This window comes from Megachile rotundata, chromosome 9 (genome assembly GCF_050947335.1).
Source record: "Megachile rotundata isolate GNS110a chromosome 9, iyMegRotu1, whole genome shotgun sequence".
Taxonomy (NCBI): domain Eukaryota; kingdom Metazoa; phylum Arthropoda; class Insecta; order Hymenoptera; family Megachilidae; genus Megachile; species Megachile rotundata.
In genome coordinates, this window is record NC_134991.1 from 3165423 (window position 1) to 3189086 (window position 23664).

General features: G+C 34.5%; 2 protein-coding genes across 5 annotated transcripts in view; one reads left to right on the forward strand and one right to left on the reverse strand.

Moving 5' to 3' along the window:
- Positions 1-23367, forward strand: part of LOC100880726 (uncharacterized) — a 235716-nt gene extending 212349 nt beyond the window's left edge. For all 4 annotated transcript variants that reach the window (XM_076535255.1, XM_003705769.3, XM_076535254.1 and 1 more), the window contains 2 exons: positions 9177-9214; positions 18272-23367. In XM_076535255.1, the coding sequence (XP_076391370.1) occupies positions 18332-19204 (873 nt within the window). In that variant the 5' untranslated portion in view covers positions 9177-9214; positions 18272-18331 and the 3' untranslated portion in view covers positions 19205-23367. The remainder of the gene's footprint in view (positions 1-9176; positions 9215-18271) is intronic.
- LOC143265127 (uncharacterized) lies at positions 5-5868 on the reverse strand. Its single transcript, XM_076535295.1, has 2 exons — positions 4194-5868; positions 5-257 (listed from the first exon to the last, which is right to left on the reverse strand). Exons 1-2 carry the CDS (start codon positions 5427-5429, stop codon positions 246-248), a joined length of 1248 nt encoding a protein of 415 aa, XP_076391410.1. The 5' UTR covers positions 5430-5868; the 3' UTR covers positions 5-245.
- Positions 23368-23664: the final 297 nt, after the last annotated feature.

Genomic DNA, 23664 nt, shown 5'->3' on the forward strand with positions numbered 1-23664 from the left:
TATATTTCCAATGGAAAATGCAATTTATTGACGCGTGTGACCGTTTGGGACGTTCTAATGACTCTGAGGGCCCGTCCTGTTCCGCTAGCCCTGCAGCGTACGTCTTAGTCCTACAGACGTGGGTGGGGGTGACAACTGACGCTGTCCATACCCTGCCTGTAGTCCTGTCGGTTTCGTCGCAGGAAATTTCCACACGTCTTACATTCGGCCAACCTGCCCCACTTGCTCATCCCTGAGCAAATAATCTATTTCGGTTTCTAGAACATAAACAGAAACACGCCCCATTGACATACAAATCTTTCAAATAACTTAATTCTCAAGTAGTAAAACCCTTCTTAACAATAATTAAATAAAATTTATGGCACTCATGTCCATTTAGTCATATCACAGTTGGACAGCAGAAAGACGCAGCCTTCCCGCCTGAATGTGATGTCTATGACTCCACGACCCGCTACGCCTATGGATTGAGTCTTCCCACCAAGCAAGAACTCCGCTCATCTCTCAGTCCGGATTCAACCTCTTGTCTGTTTTCCTTAGTCCATTATCTTTCGACGCAGCGATGTCCACTGAAGTTGTTCTGACCCGCTGTCCTCTCAGTGATGACCGCATGTATCATGTTATGCCGTGACCTCCATCACAGACACAACACCCAATTGTCCATCGGGTTGTGACCTCCACCACAACCACGACGACCGAGTTCCACCCAGTTGTGACCTCCATCACAACTGTAACAACCAGCTTCTTGTCATGTTATGACCTCCATCATAACACAACAGCCAGTTCTTTGCCATGTTGTGACCTCCATCACAAACACAACAACCAACTTTTTTGCCATGTTGTGACCTCCATCACAAACACAACAACCAACTCCTTTGTCATGTTGTGACCTCCATCACAACCACAACAACATATAAACTCAATGCTAATTATTCCAAGTACACCCCTTTCGTAACAGACCTCGACCAACCTTTAGCCGCCTACCTGCTGTAGTGCCCTGGAACCCTCCAAATCTTTCAGTAAATAATCCTCTTTTCCTACCTGACTATACACGCACGCTGGGGTTGACCAACAAAACTAACTATTCTATAATTCTATTATTCTACAGCCGCTACCCACGGTTTCATTCGATCGACAGCCACAACCGTTTTCGCTCGGCGACCCCCTTCTCTCAGATCTTCCACTTCATAGCGATCATTATACAATACCGTAACAACCCGAAACGGCCCCTTAAAACGCGCATGAAGCTTCCGACTGTCTCCCGTCGGCTGATCAGCGGTAATTTCAATCAGTACAACATCTCCTTTTTGGAACTTCCTTGCCGCTCGCCGTTGCCGATCATAACGCTCTTTCTGCTTACGTTGATCTTCCGTAATGTGTTCCGATATTTTCCCCCGAAGCGCATTCAAATCCATACGCTCAATTCCGTCCTGCACCTCTTCCAAAATCCATCCCTCTGCCGGATAACGCACCTTGCATCCAATTAACGCCTCCATTGGCGTCATTCCGATACCTTTATTATGCGTCGTATTCAGAACGCACTGAATTATTTTTACTTCTTGGTCCCATTGCTCAGGACTTTTCCCTGCCATCGTAGCAGCCAACGAAGCAACTATTGTTCGGTTATACCTCTCGCACTGACCATTTGCTCGAGGCGTAGCTACAGCATTCAACACATGTCGAATGCCATACTCCCTGCAGAAAACCTGAAACGCTCGAGCCGTAAAAGCTGTCCCTCTATCGCTAATTATACGATGAGGCACTCCAAAAAGATGCACCATGTCCAAGAGTATCTTTGCTGCCCGTTTTGCCTTCGTGTCCTTCACTGGTTCTATCACCGTAAACTTCGTAAATCCGTCCACGATAACCAGCAAATACCGATTTCCCTTCCTGCTTCTCTCGAACGGCCCAACATGATCCACGTGCAAAGTATGAAAAGGTACCGGCGTTTTCTCTATGGGATGTAACTCTCCCTGTCTCCGGGCCCCAGTCCGCTTATAGTACGCGCAATTCAAACATGCATTCACATACTTTTCCACGAAAACATTCATGCCCGCAAACCAATAGTTTTCACGAATACGCCGAAGCGTCTTTTCAAGCCCTAAATGCCCCGCATCATCATGACACAGTCTACAAATTTGAAAACGCGCCGCACGTGGTACCACCCATGGTGTTCGTCCGTCCTTCAACCGCCTGCAAAGTTTCCCTTTCTTTATTACATAATCCGCAAAATACTGCCTCGTTTCGCCCTCACGAATATTGTCTATTAGAATTTCCCGAATCCGTCCAAGTTGTTCGTCCTGCATCTGAGCCGCCGTAATCCAATCAGCCTCGGTGATATCCACAGGATGTACATCAACCGTTTGCACTGGGTTCCTACTCAATGCGTCAACGTGTTGCATCGCTGAACCTGGCCGATACTCAATATCAAACTTATAATCTTGGACTTCCAGCCACCACCGTCCAATTCTCGGAATCAAATCCTTCTTAGTAAACGTGGTACGCAATGCATTACAGTCAGTGATAACTGTAAAATGTATACCAAGCAAATACACCCGAAAATACCGCAACGCAAGTACAACAGCCATAGTTTCCAACTCGTACGAATGGTATTTTTGCTGATCAACTGTCGTTTGCTTGCTAAAGTATGCAACTACCTGCCGCTTACCATCAGCTGCATACTGAAACAATATTGCCCCTAGTCCTAACGAACTCGCATCTGTATGCAATTCCGTCCGTTTTGCGCTGTCGAAGATAGCTAAAATCGGTCTCGTCGTCAAGATTTCCTTTACAGTACGGACAACCGCCTTCTGCTGTTCACCCCAAGTCCACGGTGTATTCTTCTTCGTAAGCACGGTTAATGGAGCAACCAGACCTGCATAACCCCTAATAAATTTTCGGAAGTACCCGGCTAGACCCAAGAACTGACGTACCTCCTTAACGGTTTTAGGGTCCGGCATCTTGAGAACGGCAGTGATTTTATATTCTCCAGGCCTTACACCATCCGCACTAATTTCCCGTCCCAAATATGTTATTTTTGTTTGCAAAAACGAACACTTACTAAGTTTAATCGTAAGATTCGCTTCACGCAGTCGACCTAATACCAAACGAAGACGCTCCAGGCCCTCTTTCACAGTCTTCGACGGGATAATTATATCATCAATATACGGGTAAGCAATTGAGTTTCGTAACGGCCCTAACACGGTATTTATGAGTCTCTGAAAAACAGCTGGCGCATTCGTCAACCCAAACGGCATTCGTAGAAATTCATAATGCCCATCGGGAGTAACAAAAGCTGTTTTCGGTATAGCTTCTTCGCCCATCGCTACCTGGTAATACCCCGAAGCCAAATCAATTGCTGTAAAATACCGATACCCTCCCAATCGATCTATCTGGTCTTCAATTAACGGGAGAGGATACTGATCCCTAATGGTAACCGCGTTCAACCGCCGATAATCCACGCAGAGTCGATACTCGCCCGTTTTCTTCTTTACAAGCGTAATAGGACTCGCGTATGGTGAAGTAGACTCCTGAATTATTCCGTTTTCTAACAACTCCTCTACGATTTCCCGCGCTGCTACACGCTCTACTTCAGCCATTCGATATGGACGATAAACGACCGGTACATCTGTCGTGCATTTTATATCCATTTTAACTAAACTTGTTTTACCCAACGACCGCATCGATGTCGTCACCCGATCGCTATATTCCTCAATGACTTTTATACAACCGATTCGGTCTTCTTCCGACATCTCGCCGCAGTCTAACGCACTCAAATCAATTACCGCTTCCGTCGCATACGCATCTATTATCAATTGTGGCGCAACCCCAACGCTCGATAATTCCTTGACAATAATCCGGTCCCGCATTTTGACCAAAATTACATGGTCCTGACCAATGAAATCTTGCCCCACAATTACTTGATAAATCATTGCCTCTGTCTCGACAATAATAGCAGTGACATCGGCGATCGCTTCCATGACTTGTATCGTCACTTCCGCCCTCAAACGATTACAGGATCCTAAACTCCCATAACCCCGCAATTGTATCAAAGGTCCCTCGACCATCTTGATACCCAACCGAAATGCAACCGCCTTGGAAATAAGAGTCCTCGCACTGCCGGTGTCCAACAGACACTGGACCCTTTTTCCATTAATTCGGGCGTGCATCACCCAACTATTATTATCGGGACTCACCTGTACTACATTAACCGCTACCTTCGCTCCGTAGCAGAACCGCTCCAGGTGCCCATCTTTTTGACATCTCGCACACCTCCGCCGCGGCTTCGAGCAGGTCCTCGCAGCGTGCCCCTCTTCTCCGCAGTTGTAACACACGAACTTAGTCGTGTGTTTTGACTGATCACCTGGCTGCTTCTTTCTGTTTGCGGCCCGCACCCCCGACGGCCCTGCTACAGATATCGGCGCCCGATCAGAAATCCGCGACATCTTTGCTACTGACACTCCGTCCGACTTCGGCATCGTGCCCATCTCCCGCATGGCCGCATACAATTCGTCGGCACTCATATATTTATTCGATCGTATTGTCCTTTCGATCGTCTCGTCTCCGATGCTGCCAATTACTGCATCCCTTAGAAATTCATCCGGAATGTCCACCTTTAACGCCCTCAGCTTGGCCAATTTGTTGAAACAATAGTCCCCCAGCTTCTGCCCTGGCTGAGCTGTGTAATTAGCAGCATCTCTGAACAGCCGGTTGAAGGGCAGGGATTTTTTAAAGCGAGCGACGAGCGCTGTTTTCAGCATCTCCCAAGTGGGATCACGCCGTTGCTCTTCATCGAAAAACTGCCGCGCGTGCCCCCGCAATTGGCGTGCAATATAACACGTTATATCTTCATCGCGCCAACCCCCGCGCCTCGCAATCCTGTCCACGTCACGCACCCATACTTCTATGTCTGCTTTATCGTCCGCCGGATCAAATAAAGGCACTAAATGCTCCTGCGCGGCCGGCCTATACCGCGCATTACACAGTTCTTCTTGTAATTTTTGGACGGTCTGAAGCAGTGCTTCCACCGTCGCACTCTCCCTCGTGGAAGACCTCCGCGACACCGATGGTGATCGCGACCTAACTCGCGACGATTCTCGCGAACGTCCCCCCCTCTCCCTTCGGGAGGATCGATCCCGCGATCGCCTCTCTGAACGACGGCGATCCGCTCTGCCATGATTCTTCGTCTCCTTTCCTTTTCGCGACCGTTTTTTCGAACGTCCCCGCGAATCTCGCGAAGACTCACGCGAATCTTGCGAAGATTCACGCGAATCTCCCCGCACTCGTCCCGAGTTTTCTCCTGAGCGTGCACGTCCCGAATCGCGCGAATCGTCCCTCGAGCGCACACGCTGGGATCTCTCCCTCGAACGTTCACGTTCCGTTACACACGAATCATACCGCGTACGGCTTCTATGTTCCCTCAGCTCACTCATGCTCACTACACACACTATCTGGAACTGTATATATATATATATATATAACAGCACGTACGGCTTTCACAGTCTCGCACTTTGTTCGCCAGGTATATTCCTGTCACACGTGTTACCCACACACGCAACACCGAACACGTGGTAATCCCACTTCTGATATGTTAGAAACAGGGAAAAATACGTATCGAAAAGGATGCGCTAAGGAATTATTACACTAAGGTTTGAATAAACTGTATACAATATATTTCCAATGGAAAATGCAATTTATTGACGCGTGTGACCGTTTGGGACGTTCTAATGACTCTGAGGGCCCGTCCTGTTCCGCTAGCCCTGCAGCGTACGTCTTAGTCCTACAGACGTGGGTGGGGGTGACAACTGACGCTGTCCATACCCTGCCTGTAGTCCTGTCGGTTTCGTCGCAGGAAATTTCCACACGTCTTACAATTGTAAATATAAAAGCTATACAAATGTCTTAAAAGTGATTATTTAAAATAGTTGTCTAAAATTCTTGGTCTTCTCACTTTTTATATTTTTCTTTACATAATCGTAAAAAAATTTAATTGCTGACAAGCCTATGACTTGCAACCCCTATTTTTTAAACTGATGTTTTCTGATGCCCTACACTTTTTAATGTATGGTAATGTTTCATTTGGATTGCGCCGATGCTCGTGACCCGTGGATGTGGGTTACAATTGACCCGACTACCTTAATGAGACCGAGAAAGCAGTTTGTTCGAATTCATTTGTCCAGTATGTATATTTACTAATCAAACGGAAAAAGAAATACACGGTGAATAGGAAATGCATGAGGTGATTTTAACTGAACGCCTTGTCTTTCAAACTGTAGCTGACAGGTGGAGCCAAGGGAACGACTATAAGAACCGTTTTAACTTTGAACACGTAGCATGAAGATCTCCGGAGACGCAGTACGTCGTTGCTAAATGTTTTGTGGCTTGTCATCGCAGTAATTGACTTTCTCTCCTGACAACGACGAAAGAAAACTGTCGTTGCTATACGCTCGAATGATCTCCGTTAATTAATCCTTTCTAACTTTCCGTAACTTTTGTAGTTAAGTTTTCAGTGATTTTGTGTTGTTTGTTCTTTCTGGAAAGCAACTGGATCCATTTTCGTTTTTAAGTGTTTCTGAATTTTTCTTCAACGGTTATAGATACTTCTATAAGAATGTTGATTTCTATACCGAACATGACAAATTAATTCGTCATTGGATTATTGGTAGATAATAATATACATATTTTCGAGACGTATTTGGTTTTAAATGTATGGATGTATGTTTATTAAAATGAAATTATATGATATTTGTATTTGTTCTGAACAAAGCTAATCCATTCGGGTTAATGGATTTTTTATTGTAAGTGCTGAAAAAAATTGACTTTATCCTAATCGAAAACGCATAGATGAGAGATTAAATATGTTTGCAATGATTTGTGCTATTACTTCATGGAAAACTATAAGAAGTAATCTTTATCATTTAAAATTTTGACTTTGCAATTATAGATTTATTATCACAATATTCTGAAGAATTATATTAATTTCAATTAAAGTTAAAGTTCCCAGGATTTGCATTATTTCTTCATTATGTATTAAAATAGGAAAATTAGTTTCTCATATAAAATCTTGACAAATAGACATTTTTTTTATCTCATTCATAATGAGCAATATACATACTCACGTTCCATACTTAATAATAATAATCAGTAATATAAATTAATTTCAAAAATATATTGTTCTTAAATTATTTTATATACTAATATACACAATTATTAAAAACAAATGATTAATATATTACAAAATTATCATGTGTGTTAGTAGGAAAATATATGTATATTTATAAGATGTGTTAACTGAAATATCTGTTAAAGTCTCTACTATATTATGCAAATGTTCATTACATTACATGATTAATACTTCTCTTAATAAAAATAAAAATGAAGCTTGAATAAACATATAATTAATATGTCCATGATCATAATAAACAGTGCTTAAAATTAATTGAACATAGAGGCATTCATTTTTCAGATTTTAATTAAAATCCTTCGAAGATATGTATGATTAAGAAATGACATGAACAGTTTAAGTAAACAGAAATCGAATCACTTTTACAAACATCAATTAAACTACTGTTGTCTCCGTCGTAATTTCAATCGATAAAGTCTTCATAAAACCTGTCGCGACGTATTAATAATGATCACGTTTATGTAGATCGTGATACCAGTCGCATTTATCATTCGCTGGTATTCAATTTATTTTACATTAGATGAATAATTTTAGGATTATGTCTATTAGCGAATTAATAGAGAATTTTGCATATCGTTGAACCATAACATCTTGATTTTACATCGAATAATGTTTGCTGGTCCGCAATTCAATTTCAATTTTATGAAATCCATCGATCTTGAAGATTGAAAAGCAAAAAAAATGTATGCATGCGGTTGAACTTCAGTTATAAATAACATCTGCTTGTTCCAGAAAACCGGCTATTGTATAAGCAGTGGAAGCAGCAGTCAGTATACTTTCGATCATACAGGATGTCATAAAATTCAATCATAAAATTATGAACCGCACTTTATTTTCTATAGCTTTTATATTTTTTGCAATAACTGCTAGTTCCATAAATTTTTCACAAGATAATCGTCAGTTTAAATCTGACTAACTAAATAGTTACTAATAACCAAGTAGTTGATGCGACTTTAATTCAAGAGAAGGAAAGTCGAAACCAACCATATTCTGTAATGAATTATCGGTAAATTTCAAAATCTGCATGACTTATAGTGCAGTCATATTCCGTTCATTTTTTGAAGTGTCCCAAATATTTTCCTGGATTGTTTGCAAGGTTTTATCAATTCATTCTTCGGATATATTCTTTTCTTTCAATATTTTTCTTATGGACCTTGCCCATGATGTAATTCCACAAAAAAAGTTGCACAAATTCAAATAAGGTAAATAAAAAAGCCAATCGATTATTCAAGAGCAAAAATATAATTAACCTTTTTTGTTCAGTGTAATCTATGTTTTTTTTTACAACGCATGAACAAATGAATTTTGTCAAAAAATTTATTGACCTGTTTTATAAAAACTCATTAACATGACGCTCTTGAAATTCCGAGTTTTTAAGTTATATCGCTTTCCTTGTTAAAGTTGTCCTTTAAAAACTTGCAGGCTGATTATGTTGCTAAACAAACATTTATATGACAATTTATTACCAAATTAATTTTTTTTTAAACAGTTTAATAAATTTTAGTATTGATAACATGCATATAAACAAATTTATACAGAAAAGTTGTTCAAAGAATTAATAAATCTTTATTGAATGTATTAATTCTATAAAATATGAATTATTGAGTTAACTTAATTCCTCCTTACTGTTGACAATTTTGACAAATGGGCAAAATATTTGTAAATTAGTAGAGTATAATCTGACGCTATAATAGCGTTCTCTTCTTATCGGGGAAGTACGGACTAACATATTACGAAACATTCTGTTCTTCTCGTAGTAAACATTACACCTTTAATTTTTTTTTAGATGGTTTCGGTTGCTGGTTCTATATATGATATGTCTGTATGATTTTATTAAAATGAGGACGTATCATATGCTATGTAAACTGGAACTTTTAAAAAATAATGAAATAAATGAAAGCTTGTACCTAGTCAGAAGAATATGATAAAAAACTGTGGTATAATAATATATTTCACAATAAACCAATTATTTATGGAGATTTGTTATTTGTTTCAGATGGAGCTCCAGTTCCGGAGGATACAGTTGAACACGAGGTAAGAAACAGTAACAAATAAAATATAAATTATGCGTCAGTCGAAAGGTTGATTTATATCAGGAAATATGGACGATGCAATTTGTAAAATACATTTATCTCATGTCATTTCAAATTATTCGTACGAAATGATTTCACATTAGCGTATTCAGTGATGTTTTGTAACTTTATTTTGAGTAAGAAAAGCAAAAGTCTAATTCCATTCGTGAATATAAATCATATTATAGAAGTTAATTTAGACATAAGGAAACTGCCCTCGTTAGTGTGTGGTTAAGTCACTCTGCTGACTTATGAATTAATTAATAAATTGTTGGATTTTAATTTCGTCTCATATATGTCTCGTACGGCGTCATTCTTTAGATGAATTGAATTTGAAATTAATTTGCATTTGTACAAATACTCGTTTACAGTAAGAAAAAGGACAGTTTCAAGAACATTTTCACTAATCGTAATTATTAATATAGCTAAAATCTGTCACTATTTTTATCAATATTGTTAATGTACCATTATATGTATAGTGCAAAAAAATTCTAAAGTTAATATACGATACTTACAAACATAAGTAATAATATAATTAAAAAAGTGACTGATAATACACATTAATAACATTAATTTACAATATGCATTAATTGCTGAGTTATTGAAATTGTTAAATACTCAATACAATGTGGGTTGTTCGAACTTAATTGACATTTGCGCGTATGTGCGGACAAAAAAATACTAAAGTTCAAAGGAACTTTGTCGAATTCTCGCCACCCTTGATCGCTAAGTAACACTATAGCTACATGTGTCCTTTCGTCGGAAAAACCTTTAGCTGTGGTAAAAATGTACGCGGTAATTGAATCTATAAAAATAAGGTACTTTGAGACTTGATGGTTGAGGATTTAATTCGGATTGATAATTTAATGATTACCTTACTATAACAGAAAGAATTATTTACATTATTATTTTTCTAGTCGTAGATAAACAAGAAAAGTTTCGAGCATATGTTTATAAACATTTGGAATAATTGTTAAATTCGATTTCAATACAAACAAAACCAGGTACAAGAAATTGTTATTTGACATTTTCATTTTATGTTTGCACGTGAAATTATCTCTGTTCCGTAGTATTACGTTATTCAGCCCTGTACGTTACAAATTATGTTTCTTATAGATATTAATCTATATGACGAAATTGTATATAATATTTCTCTTTTGAATAGTATTCTCCTACAAATCGTATTTTAAAATTATATCGAGCATTCAAATAAAATGATTAAGGATAAATATACAGAATGATCATTAATTAAGCCTGAACGTTACTATTAGCTTATTATTACCTATGTTATTCTACAAATTATTTAAAATTATTCTATATTATTATACTGATTGTGTTGATATATTATTACTGACAATATAAAAACATTTCAAGCGATGAACTGCTTGAGACACTCGTAAATACATCAATTCTAATAACACTGTTAAATAAAATATTGAATACTGCATAAAAAAGTTTATATCTTCAAGAAACATAGCCTGCCAAATTAATTTCGACAAACACTAAATAATGCAACATTAAATAAAATTATAGATCTTACAAAGGATTTGTTGAATAACTGCATACCAACAAATTTCGTTTCACCTTAGTATGTAGATCGACGGAACGATACACGGAATTTTAATGAACTCTGCAATACAGTATAAGAAATAACCACAAAACGTAAGTTGCACATCTAGAAACGAAAGGACCAGCTTATTAGAACTCAATCAATCATTATTGCAACGTGACCATCGTTTTGATTTGGAATGGTACCCAAACGTCGTAGGTCGATATCCCACGATCAATTATAATTGAGATCGGAATGTATTAATTTTGCAATAGAGTAATTAGAGCGAGTATATACATGCAATTATAACATATTCAAATATTCACAGTGTAATAAAAATATCTCAATAATCACAAAGTGATAAATAGAAACAAAAGTATTTTACAATATAAAATATTTATTTACATAAAATGATGTATTACATTGCAACTGTATCATCAATAATCAATGAAATTTGAATTTTTTACTTTCTTCGCGCACTTTTAGTCGTTATCCATATTCCTTTTTCCATATCCATTTAGTCATTATCATATTTTCCATATGGTATAGCACTTATTAGAAGTAATAATATTAACGAATTTTTCTGAGCAACATCGCAAATTACTGTGAACATATTATTAATTTTTGTTGTAGAAAGTATTAATAAATGTTTGATGTAAACTATAATATTGTCACGCAAGAATGAGATGGATTAATTGTTTCATAGTGAGATAGATTAGCCTAGATGAAAAAAAAAATTAATTTCTTCCTAATATTTCTACACTAGTGAAAATATTAGCAAGATTTCTTTGGACGGAAATATGTTACAAGATGATTCAACTATACATTTTTTTATGATTTTATAGCGTTTCATAAATCAAAATAAGTTCATGTGGAACAGCACCCAGTGCAATTGAAGAAACGCTGTCATATTACAGGAAATGGAACATAAAACATTAACCACATATAACATTTCGTCTTTATTGATTCGAATAATTTGCTATGACTAATAATAATAAACAACATATAATAAACAATAATAAGATAGAAGAAAGTATTGCATTAAAGTTTTATAAGTGATAGCTGTACCAGAAGTTAATTATGATAAATATCGAAATGTTGATAAAAAAACAGCAATACGGTGCAAATCTGTTACTTCGTAATAATTAAATTAGAAATTAAATTTCCCATGCTATTATTTGCTATAATAAGAGCCAATTAATTATTGTTTTAATTTCTCATTAGATATACCGTTAAATTCTTATAACGTGTAATAAAATATTAATAATAAATAGGTGTAGTTCCATTTAAGAAAGTTACACTGGTATTATTACAATCATTAATAATAATTTAGAAATAATTTCAAATATTCTCTTAGGTTTCTTCCATATAATGAAAGAGGTTTCATGTAAAACAAATCTTCACACATTTAAACCGGACGTACAGTGTAATTTGTATCAAATACGAGGGGGCGGGGGTAGAATATTGCAACTAATTGGATTCCCTGCGTACAAACGTTAACTTAATATAATAATCATCGACGTGTCTGTATCGCTTCTACGAACAAGCTGCATGATTAATATGCGTTCTGTAATCGCTTGTTAATAACAGTTTCTTTTCTTTCTTTTGCGATCACTCGATGCAACAATCCATCTTCCTCTGTCCTGAACTGTGATCACTGTGAAGGATGGGGAGAGACGTGTCGTGATTTTGATCTCGTTCAAGCGAACGAACCTTTCACTTATTACTTCATTGCTTTTCTATACTTTTTGATTAGAAAAGAGGAAGAAAGAAATGAACAAATACGAGAAAACTTTTCCCGGTGAAAGATGCATAAAACGTTCCATTGATTAGATTTCTTGTATACCTAAGTATGAAGAACTTGATTACACGTGTTCTTCGATAAAGTTATATCCGAGATATAATTACATGCATGTTTTCCGTAATGTTTTTGCAACTGATGTATGTTGCTTTTTACTATTGCCTTTTAGTAATACGTTCAATTTTTTCATATAATTGTTATTTCTCGAAGTTTTAAAATAATTAAAAATACTATGATCAATAATTTAATTTAACATATGTTACAAAATAAATGAACTATTTTCTATTAACACTTTCACGACCGGTGACACCAACGTGGTGCTATAGGCAGGCCAGTCGTTGTTGGCCGGTGACACTTATGTGGTGTCATTGATAGGCCGTTGTTATTAGCCGTTGACTTGCACGTGATGTCAAAAATATTGCCGGCTCATGGCGACGTTTTACTGCGCAAAGATGCGGTCGTAAAAGTGTTAATATAGTACAATTGTTTCTGTGATTTTTAACTAAGGAAATACTTGTTACATATTTACATAATTGATAGTTGTAGAATCTGAATATTTTAAGTAAAATTTTTATTTTTGAATCAGAATTTCAAGTTTACGTTATTACAAGTTTCAATTTTTTATCAACAATATAACACAAAACAATATATAGTTCTACCAAGAAAAGTTTAATGACGTTAAAAATTCTGAAAAAAATATTCGGATGTATACAAAATTTTTTATACTACTAACATTGAAAAAGATATTTCAGCTACAATATGCAAATGTACCTCGTTCAGTTTAAACATTACTGTAAATGGTACATTAAACATTTCTTGTGCATGTATAAAAATTGTAAATCTGTTGTTGCGTAACATTTGTTCTGCTATAATAAATTTTACATTTTGCATTAATTGAATTAGCAAGTAACAAGGTATTGCATCCAACCAATTTACCGCGACATTTTCTTGCATGACCAGAATTGTTTAAGCATAGCCGTGTTCATCTCTTATTACACGTTATAATACTTATCTCATCCATCACTTTCATTTACGAGGGTAAAGGGTACTTGTGATCTACGAATTTCTATGCAACGCGTAGTCGTAGGTCATTTACAGTAGTACGTTAGTCCGTTTGCCGGAAAATGTCCCGCGTCTCATTGATTTATATTTGTTTCCATATCCGTGAGTATCTAAAAGTTATCGATTTTATTTATGCGTTTGCACTTAACGGTATTTCATTGCCGTTTAGAAGAGTTTACGCTTTATCACCAAAGGCATATAAATTCCTGTTTATAAATGAAGATTTAAATGGCGAACGATGTTAATTGCTTGAATTGAACATTTCCAATAGAAACGAAAACTGTATGTTCATTTTGTCATTTAACGCATGAGAAAAATGTTAAATAGATACGTGTGTGACTATTTACAATGCTTGTATTACGTTAATTATATTCATCTATTGCGGATTATTCCACAATTCCTGAAAATATTGTTTAGTTTATATAACTGTATTTACGTGGTACACAAATAATTCATTTTTTCAATACGTACGATAGAGTAAAATCTTTTGCATAAAAATGACATCAGAAAATAATGAATGTATTTTTCTTATAGTTTTGACTAAAAACGCTTGTATCTTGAAAATAAGTGTACAAGTAGACTTTCAAAAATTTGCCGGTATTTTAATTTTTAAACTGTTTGAACGATTTTAAATATATTACAATTAAAAATATCAATATTATTATTTTCCTGTTTGTATCATATATTAATTAACTTTTGAAAAGTTGACAAATTCTTTCATAAACCTTTATATTTTCAAATTAGTGTTTCTACATGTATTAAAGTATTATAATGTGGTAAATAAATGACTTCTATAAAATATAAAATAACCTTCTCGACTACAGTTTATACTTAACTGTAAATGAGATAAATAGTCACACTTCTGCACAATTTTTTAAGTATAAAATAGTATCATATACATGATAAGAAATTTCAGTAAGAGAAATGTCTTTGTTTCCATTGTAACATCTAATGAGCTCTTTGATTTATTGGATATCGTTATAAATATCATTAACAAACAATATTAAATTCCTATATTCGATATTTCGTAATAAAAACGGGCCTCTTGCCTCATAGAAGTTAATGTATGCTGTGATAATAAGAATTTTTAAAAACTCAAACATTCAACATTTCCAGCAAAGGGTTGTTAATAAAATTCTCATAAATAAATAGTAGCGGAAAATTCAAGTGTAATAGTATTGATGCGGAACTATTCCCAGTATGAACAAAAAAGAAATATCTTAGAACTTGCCTTTGTTAAATAATATTTTATAATATTATTTAATTACTACATTAATTATCATATTATTACTGGATCGTAAAAACTTTCACAATATTTAAGGAGAATTTAACGAAATCTGAATCATATTTTTACGAATACTTGTATTATTTAACATAAAATTTTGATATGTAGAATATTTGTACGTAATATATTTCAAAATAATATGCCATGTCATAAATTTTTAATAAATATTTGTAGAATTTCCAGTTTCTGGATCTTGACACTTGCGATGAAATAAGGTGCTCGAAATTATATTAACATTCTGCAATGAAGTGGTCTAATAGGTAAAAAAGAAACAATTTAATTCTAGAGTTTCATGGATTAGCTAATACATATTTGATTTGCATTTACCTCTTCTCAACGTGCAGTGATTTGCTACTGGCGTGCAACAGGTGTATGTAATGTCGAATTACCATACAATCGTAAAATCATGCATACCTTGTCTTCCATTAAATCACCAATAACCGAATGTCGAATACGTAATCGATCGTTACTTTTAGATACCTTTAAAAAACGAATCAGTGGAAATAATCGAGCAAGGAAAGAATACTACGAATACAGAGTAGGCAGATAGAGTTACAATACTAACACGATGCGGTTGACCTGACATATTGGTAACAATGCTAGGCGTGTCACTGGCGTGTTGCAACTAATTCTAATGATTATCTTTTGTATTAACTATTAAGGTACGTATCTACCAAAGGAACATCCAGGAATCCTTTTTATTATATTTATTTATAGCTTCATATATCCTATAGATATCTTTATTATAAGATTGCGAGTATTTTTTCGCTACAGATATGCATCATAATGTACATGTAGTGTATGGATATTCATAAAATGTTTAAAGTTTCGATTCAATTTATTTAAGTTACTTTTTCTTCTCATTGTTGTCGACTCACGATAAACTACTTTGTAAATGTTTCCTTCTATTTCAATTTTGGAATAAGTGGGTGCTTTTGGAGCAAGATGCGTTAGAAACAAGAAACCATTTAGCTCCGTTTGCATTTTCTATAATCATACAGGATTTTTAACACTTTCCAAGAAATTCAAAAAAAAATCTTATTATTACGCAGGATAACTGTACTAATACGACTAGCAACACCGTAGCTGATAGTATAACTAGATTGTAATAAAAAGAAGAAGAGATGATGTAAGTAAGCTGTAGGTAAAAGGGATGTAATAGGAAGGAGTGGTTGAGACCGTTTAACACACGCTAAAAATGTTACTGCTGTTCCTTTGGTGGAAACGTGCCTTTAAGATCAATGCCCGTGATTATTGCTCACGTCTGCACGTGCACGTTCTTCAAACAAATAATAGTGTGTATAGGTATAATACTGAATAACACAGGTATAAGTGCATTTCACATCCCCGATGTACATGCGATACAAGCCAACTAGTTTTGCAGGCGGTCGTCAGCACGAAGATGTTTTAAATGTCAAGGCGGGAACACGGTGGAGTTGTCCCAGTATACAGACCCGCGCCTTTTATGAGATCGGTCAATGAGCTACGCGAAAGGAGCTTCGGTATACGTCATCTTGGCATGTTTTAATGACAACTGATCAGAAGAACAATAAATACAGTAATTTGTAATGTCCTTTAGTAAGTGTTGTTGCATTGGAATGGAATTACTCTTTCTTTCACCGCAAAGAAACTTAACGAGTTGCACTAGCGATTAAATATCTTGAGACATTTGAAAAATTTCACAAAAATTTGAGAATAATAATTGTAAAACTATAAAAAGGTTTAAGAAAATATTTGTCTATAAAATAGATCGTTTTCTATAATACCATCACTGATCAATTACTGCAGAATTGTAATTTATTCTATTTTTTATCAAAATCGTTTAAGTAAGTACTAAATTCTGTATAGATTTTAAAAGATAATTATCATTTAAAAATTATGGTAGCAATATACTGGACAAAATGGTTTACAGCTTAATTAATAATTATATTAATAATGCAATAATGGGCACGAAATTAAGCCTTTAATTCCGATTATGTCATTTGGTTGTGTATGTAATAGAATATAAAATAGAATATAAATTAATCTTGCTACTGCCTTTCGGTTCTTTCTCAACTTATTGCGACTATACGTCTTTACAAATTCTTACTATTATTAAAAAAATATAATGAAATTATTAATATATTCATTTCTGTATCGTATTTATTTTCTGCATTCGTATTAAAGAAAATATTCCGAACATGCGACGGAACACAATACGTAGGTAGTTTATGATGGGTCCGGGTCTAACAGTTATTTTTGAAAGACAGATTTTTAGCCATCGTCGGCAATTTAGTTTTACATGCTTTAGAATTTTAACTTTTACATGCTTTTACAATGCCTTTAGAACTTTAACTTTTATTTAGTCTTCAATAACTACTCCATCATAAACGGGGTTTTTCCCGGAGGGCCACCGAGGAAGGGCCTCGGTCCTTTCCTAGCGGTATTTTTTAGGACAACGTGCGTGTCAGCTGGAGGGAAAAACCTCGGTGTTGCCGACCTTCGAGATCCTCCCGTGCTCTTCGGTATCTTTCCCACCCTCTTCCAAAAAAGGCGCGCTCAAGGCGCAAGGGAGGGTGGGACACTTGCATGCCTTTCCTTGTAAGAAATAACAGTAGTGTCACTCGTTTCGAACACAAATTATAGAAGTTAATACAAAGTCATTCGTTTCGGACTTAAGTAAAAACTAAGAGGTACTCAAGTCAATCGGTTGGGACGTCTAATACGAGTCAATCGTTCAGACTCATTTTCAAATATTATTCAAAAGATTAATTTCTTTTGCTACAATTATGCTATAACTCTATTCACAGACTTCAAATGATATATTAGTGAGGTCATATATATAAATTTAATACCTACTGTTAACAATATTTTTTATTCGGAAGTTTCATAAATCTATATGTAGTTAATAAAAATATTATTTTGCTTGAAGCATACCTACAAATAATCGTTGTACTGTAAAATTAGACGTGTTTAGAATATTTAAATTATAAAGCAAGTACATTAATATTTAACAACAGTTATAAATCTAATAAGATTGAAAGAAAGTAAATATCTTAGATTTTTTATTTTTTACGATTCATATACTATTTTCATATTACATATTCCCTGATATGCATTCAAGTTCTATGAAATTTACTAATACATTTTCTAAATTTCTTGAAATGGAATGTGAATAAAGCGAAGGTTTACAGATTGAAAGCCTGGCAACGCAAATAATATGTTGCTCTGAATATGAATTAATTATAACTCTTATTTTATCTCAACCATAAAGAAAATTGTCTTAAAAACATTGATTTTAACTTTAAATCTAAAATTCCCAAAATTTCTGTTTTTGTTCTAGGATTCTGTAGCATCAGCATCTGAAATAGCGGAAGAATATGAAGACACCGACGATTCAGACATGTACATGGAACCAGAAGTTGACGAAACTCATCACGAGGACAAAGCAGATGAAGAATCTCCAAAAAATACAACCGAACAAATACCAACGGAATCACACGAAATCATGGATGACACTGTCAACATCACTACCGAAAAATCCGTTTCCAAAGATCAAGAAGCAGAAAATACCAAAGAGATCGATCAAAGTCAAGATTCGGAAGATAAGAGCTTAGAAACTGACAGTCAAAACTTCTTCCCATCATTTGCGGAATTGTTCGCCAATCACAGACTTCCTTTCACGGAACAACAGAGATACAGACCGAACAGGTTCCTAGGATACTTCCAACGTGATCGCAGCGGTTATCAAACGGCAGCAGCGACATCCAAAGACACCCATCATCCAATTTTGGGATCAGGCAATTTTGGTGTCATTCGAGGTGGCACTTACTACCCTGAAGATAAGGATGCTGACGAGTATTCGACTGACGATAGTCTTTACAATCCTTACTATCATGGCGGAAATCGAGGCCGAAGTAACTACTTCAGAAACCCGAAACCACAACCGATTCGTGGCGGTGACTTTTTCGCAAACTTCCGAGACTTCGCTGACATTACGGCACCACCGAAATCGAGTTTTTCGCATCTGTCCGTGGTTTATGCCAACAAAAATGGAAGTGCCACTGGTCGCATCACCGAGCCGCGAAACATTATTGAAACTTTAAGGATGTTGGAAGAAGAAGAACAAACAACGATGGAGGCAGTCGCTACAACGGAAGTGCCAAGGAAGAAGCAGAGCAAAGGCAAGAGGAAGCTGATGAAGATGAAGCAATACGAAGAAGATAAAGCGAGGAGGTCTCGTATAACGGTAGAGCCTTTGTTAGCACTTAGTTGAACGTATGGTAGAATTTGAGTTGTACGGATGTGCGAACGCGAACCTCGGGACCTTTCCCAAACACAAAATCTGGCTGCGAGATTGGAATCGAAGTCTGAAAAGTGTGGTTACTGCCTTTCAGGAGCTTGTGCCAAAAAATGAAAGGAATAGTTAAAAAAAGGACGTTCGAATTTTCTTCTCTTACTTCGGTTTTGAAAGTTTAACGTTTACGGTGCCGAAGATACCAACGTAAAACTTGTAGTATTTGTATTCTTTGGTGAATTAGGTGACAACTAATAACTGTTGTTGAGAGAAAATATGTGGCATTTGAAAAAGTTGAAGTCAGAACCTGAAAGCGATAACGTCTTATCATTAGGAAAATTAGTTAAACATGTTTAACTAATTACTGAAATTAATATTTTTCTAATTGCTTATTACCAATTATTAAAATTACTAATTAGTTACTTAAATCAATGAAATTCATTTAATTGGATTAATAATTGTTGGAATTAACAGTTGCTAACTATTAATGTCAATATTTAATTATTTTGTTAACTGGTGTGATAAAATGTATAACTAATACGATAAGTAATTCTGTAATTATTAAAATTATAAATTATTACTTAATAAAATTAATAAATGTAATAATTCATAATTTTAATCATTTTGTTCATGAGAAAAGCTATTAATTATTAAAATTAGTCATTTTAATATGACATTTTAATAATTAATATAGTAGGATGAATACGAACTATAATAAAATTATTGATTACCAAAATTAGTAATTACTCTAATTACTTATTTTGAGGATAGTAACTTTAATAATTAATGATAAGTAATTAGTAAAATTATGAAATATTACATACTATAATGTCTTATAATATTAGTGCAATTATTAAACTTGTTTAACTATTTGTAAGTTCAGTAATTTCTCGTTTTATGGGGATAAATTTGGTACGTGCAATGTTACACTAAATAAGTTTGCTTGGATCTTGTTACAATTTACAATTAGATGTGTTTTTCATTCACATCGTAACTGATATACTTAACATAAATGCGTTCTGGATTTCGCAACAGATTTGTCTATTATGTGGAAAGCAAGTACTTTGTGTAACTTGAATTGTCCATCAGAAATAATTTTAAGGTCTTGTACATATATGTATGTAATATTTTACTGGTACTTTGTCATTATCTAGATCCATCTTAATTTTATCAGATAATTTTTAAAGAAATTTTAAATGTTGTTTGTATTTCTTTATTTTTTTGCAATTAATGTAGTTGTGTCTTTTATTATCTATATCTGAGTCTGGAACAAATAAGGAACAAAGAAGGTTGTTCGGATTAAACAGTAATTCCGTTATTGCGGTTAATACATTTATTATCTTTCTTTGCAGTCAGCACGTAGTAACATCATTTGTCATATCTTGTTTTTATATGTTTATTAATTATAAACGTATTGGTTATTATTTTCTACGGCTGTGCAATACATGTGTAATTTTTTAATTTCTTCGCCGAAGAATATTTGTACTAAGAATTATAACGTCTATTCCTCGTTTAATACTCGCACGTTATTATTCGCCATGATGACCTTCATATGAAAAGACTCAAAAAATTGATTTGAACATTGATGATGACTGTACCAGTCAAAATGAATCAGCATTTAATAGACGGGGATTAAGTGCCTAATAGTAAACTAATATTAAAATATCGAGCGATGGTTCAAAATTTTTGAAACCCTCGTTATTGTTTGACCAATTGCGCGACATTTTGCGTACGAACGCAAGCTATTATCAAGATTTCAGATGATTATGTCAAACTCGTTTATCAGCAATTCACGAACACATTTCAAATTGATTGAATGCACTTGTTCGTGCACTTTCGTTATGCTTGAGTAAGCTTCGCTCTTGCACGAGTAACTCGTACGTACACGCTAACGTTATTCTTTGGCACACGCGATCTCGTGTTACCATGATTATTTCAAATGTGAAAACATGAAATTCGCTGGATGCGTTATCAATGGGTGCGGATTGAATCGCAGAATGCCGATTTGAATCCTTCTGCAAAAATAAATTCCTGCCTTGCGTTTTCTTTAGTGTTTTAGCTAAAGCGAACCGGATCAACAACTGCCTTCATTCGGCTAAGTATTCATTCGCGAACCTCGTTTCTGCTTTAATATACGTATCCACTAAGAAAACACTAACGAACATTTTTCTGTCAATTGTTCTTACAATTAATTTACAGATAGCAAGCCTCGTTTCTTGTTTTTATAAAATCCTTTGAATACTATATTTAATTTGGGAAATATATTTAATTGTTCGCTTTTTTTTCAACGCTGTAGCAAGTAATGTTATAATATGATCTAATGAAAGTTTCGACATGCTGGAAAAAATGAACAGTTGAATTTATATCTCAAATTTACCACGATGTGTAGAGGATTGGATTAAAAATAAGGAGAAGATAATTGGTATATTTGAATTATTAATTGTTATAACTAGTTAATAATAAATTTCAAAATGGAACAATTTGTTTCCGCCAAAAGAACTTATTTTCGAAACACTCTAATTTTGATTCAGCTATGCGTAGGTGCACTTAAGAACTTAAATTCTAATTTGTTTTTGTTTCTACAGTGAGAGACATCGAACTTCTTGAACAAGTTGTCCATGAAATGCAATGAATGTATTAGCCTGGAGATAAACCTCATGTTTATTATTTTTTTTCTCTCTTTTTCAACAGTTCTTGTAACATGTATTAAGAGTTTTGGATTAGCGCTGATAAAATCTCTATCACGGTGCAAATTCTTGAACAAGACTGTTTTAACATAGCAATAGACGTCAATGTAGTAATACGATACGTTACAATTGAAATAAACCAGTTTAAGACACGAAATACCACCTTAAGCCTCGAGACCACACTTGTACTTTTTAGTATTTACTCTTGTTATTTGTGTAAGTACAATCATTTTCTGAAATAAACAAATTCTTGTTATGTGTACGTATCAGCAATAATTTAAATGTGTTTGGTTGGTCAAGTATTGTAAGTGTTAATATATTATTTGCCGTGAAGTTTGTAGATAACCACCGCCTGAAACTTTATACATATAATTGAATTATTCAGAAAACAGAAAAGAAAGAAACTTCTGATAATATCAATATTATATCAGCTATATAAAATACTACATTAGGAGATTAAATTTGGAAATTGAGCAATACTATGCTTAACAATAAATATTTCAGTATATCTTTTAAATATGAATATTTCAGATATTTATTTTTACTGTAACAATTACTATATAACATAACTTAGTATTAAATAATGATGGTAAATATTGATAAGCATAATCTGCTGATGAATGTATGATCAGTTCATTTTAGCAGCAGTAATATAACTAAAAAGTCCAAAAATTATCATGGCTGCTATGTATATAATGCAGCAATTATAATATATATATGCTGACATGTTTCAGTTATTAACTTTTGTATTATAGACGATAGTAGATAACTGAAAGATAAGTAGATAATTAATACATTTGCAGAACTGTCAGACCCGCGTGGGAACGGTTTAATATGGCATGTCATGTTTTAAAATGGTTTATTTGGTAAATATTCATTGCTGTTCTAAAGATACAGACAACAGCAGCAAAAATATTGTTTGTTCCTTTTGTGGATGCGTACCTTAAAATTAATCGTAGATAAGTATATATTTTTAAGTGCAGAATGTCTGTCTGCGTTCATTAAATTCATGAAGACTGTTCATTTATTAATCATTATCGGCTTAAAGTAGAATTATTCATCTCTTTTCATCGATTGAATCAACGCTTTCTCATAAAACACTTTACTTTTGTTCAGCTTTATGAGTATTTTCTTTCATAAAATACCTTTGGAACGCTTTCTCTTTTCTTCTTGAACTGCGAAACGCTTATATTTCGATCGCTACAAAAGACTTTCTGGTTCGAACATCAAAAACGATCCCGAATTTTTTTATGAATGTCACAATAGAAGTTCACTTTGCGTTTCATAAAGGGAAAAGGTGTCGTATTGTTATTATAATTGTTGTTGATTATTTTAAGCGTACCGATAGACATAAGAATTCATCGTATCAACATATTGGAAAGATCGTGTCTCATACTGTTTACTTTTCTGTAAAGAACACAATAAATTATCGAAATAAAATATATTTTTCATAAATCACTCGTATATAAAAACCTTCTATAATTTATATATAACACTATTATTACTGAGGTAAGTAATTTTAAGTAAATTTATTATATGATTGCGTATCAAATGATCGCTTTGAAAGTATAACATTTCTTACATGGTTTCATAAAAGTATCTTAAAATAGAAATGAAAGCATATAAATTTAAATCTTACGGCTTAATAAAAATGATTACATAAACATATCATTAATTGTTTCTTAATAAGAAACGGTTACATGTCAGTTGAAATAAATCATGAATAAAACCATGGCTTCTAATTATACGCTA

What these genes read in the sequence shown, in the direction of transcription:
- LOC143265127 (XM_076535295.1), bottom strand. Translation starts at nt 5,429, where the DNA reads ATGAGTGAGCTGAGGGAACATAGAAGCCGTACGCGGTATGATTCGTGT.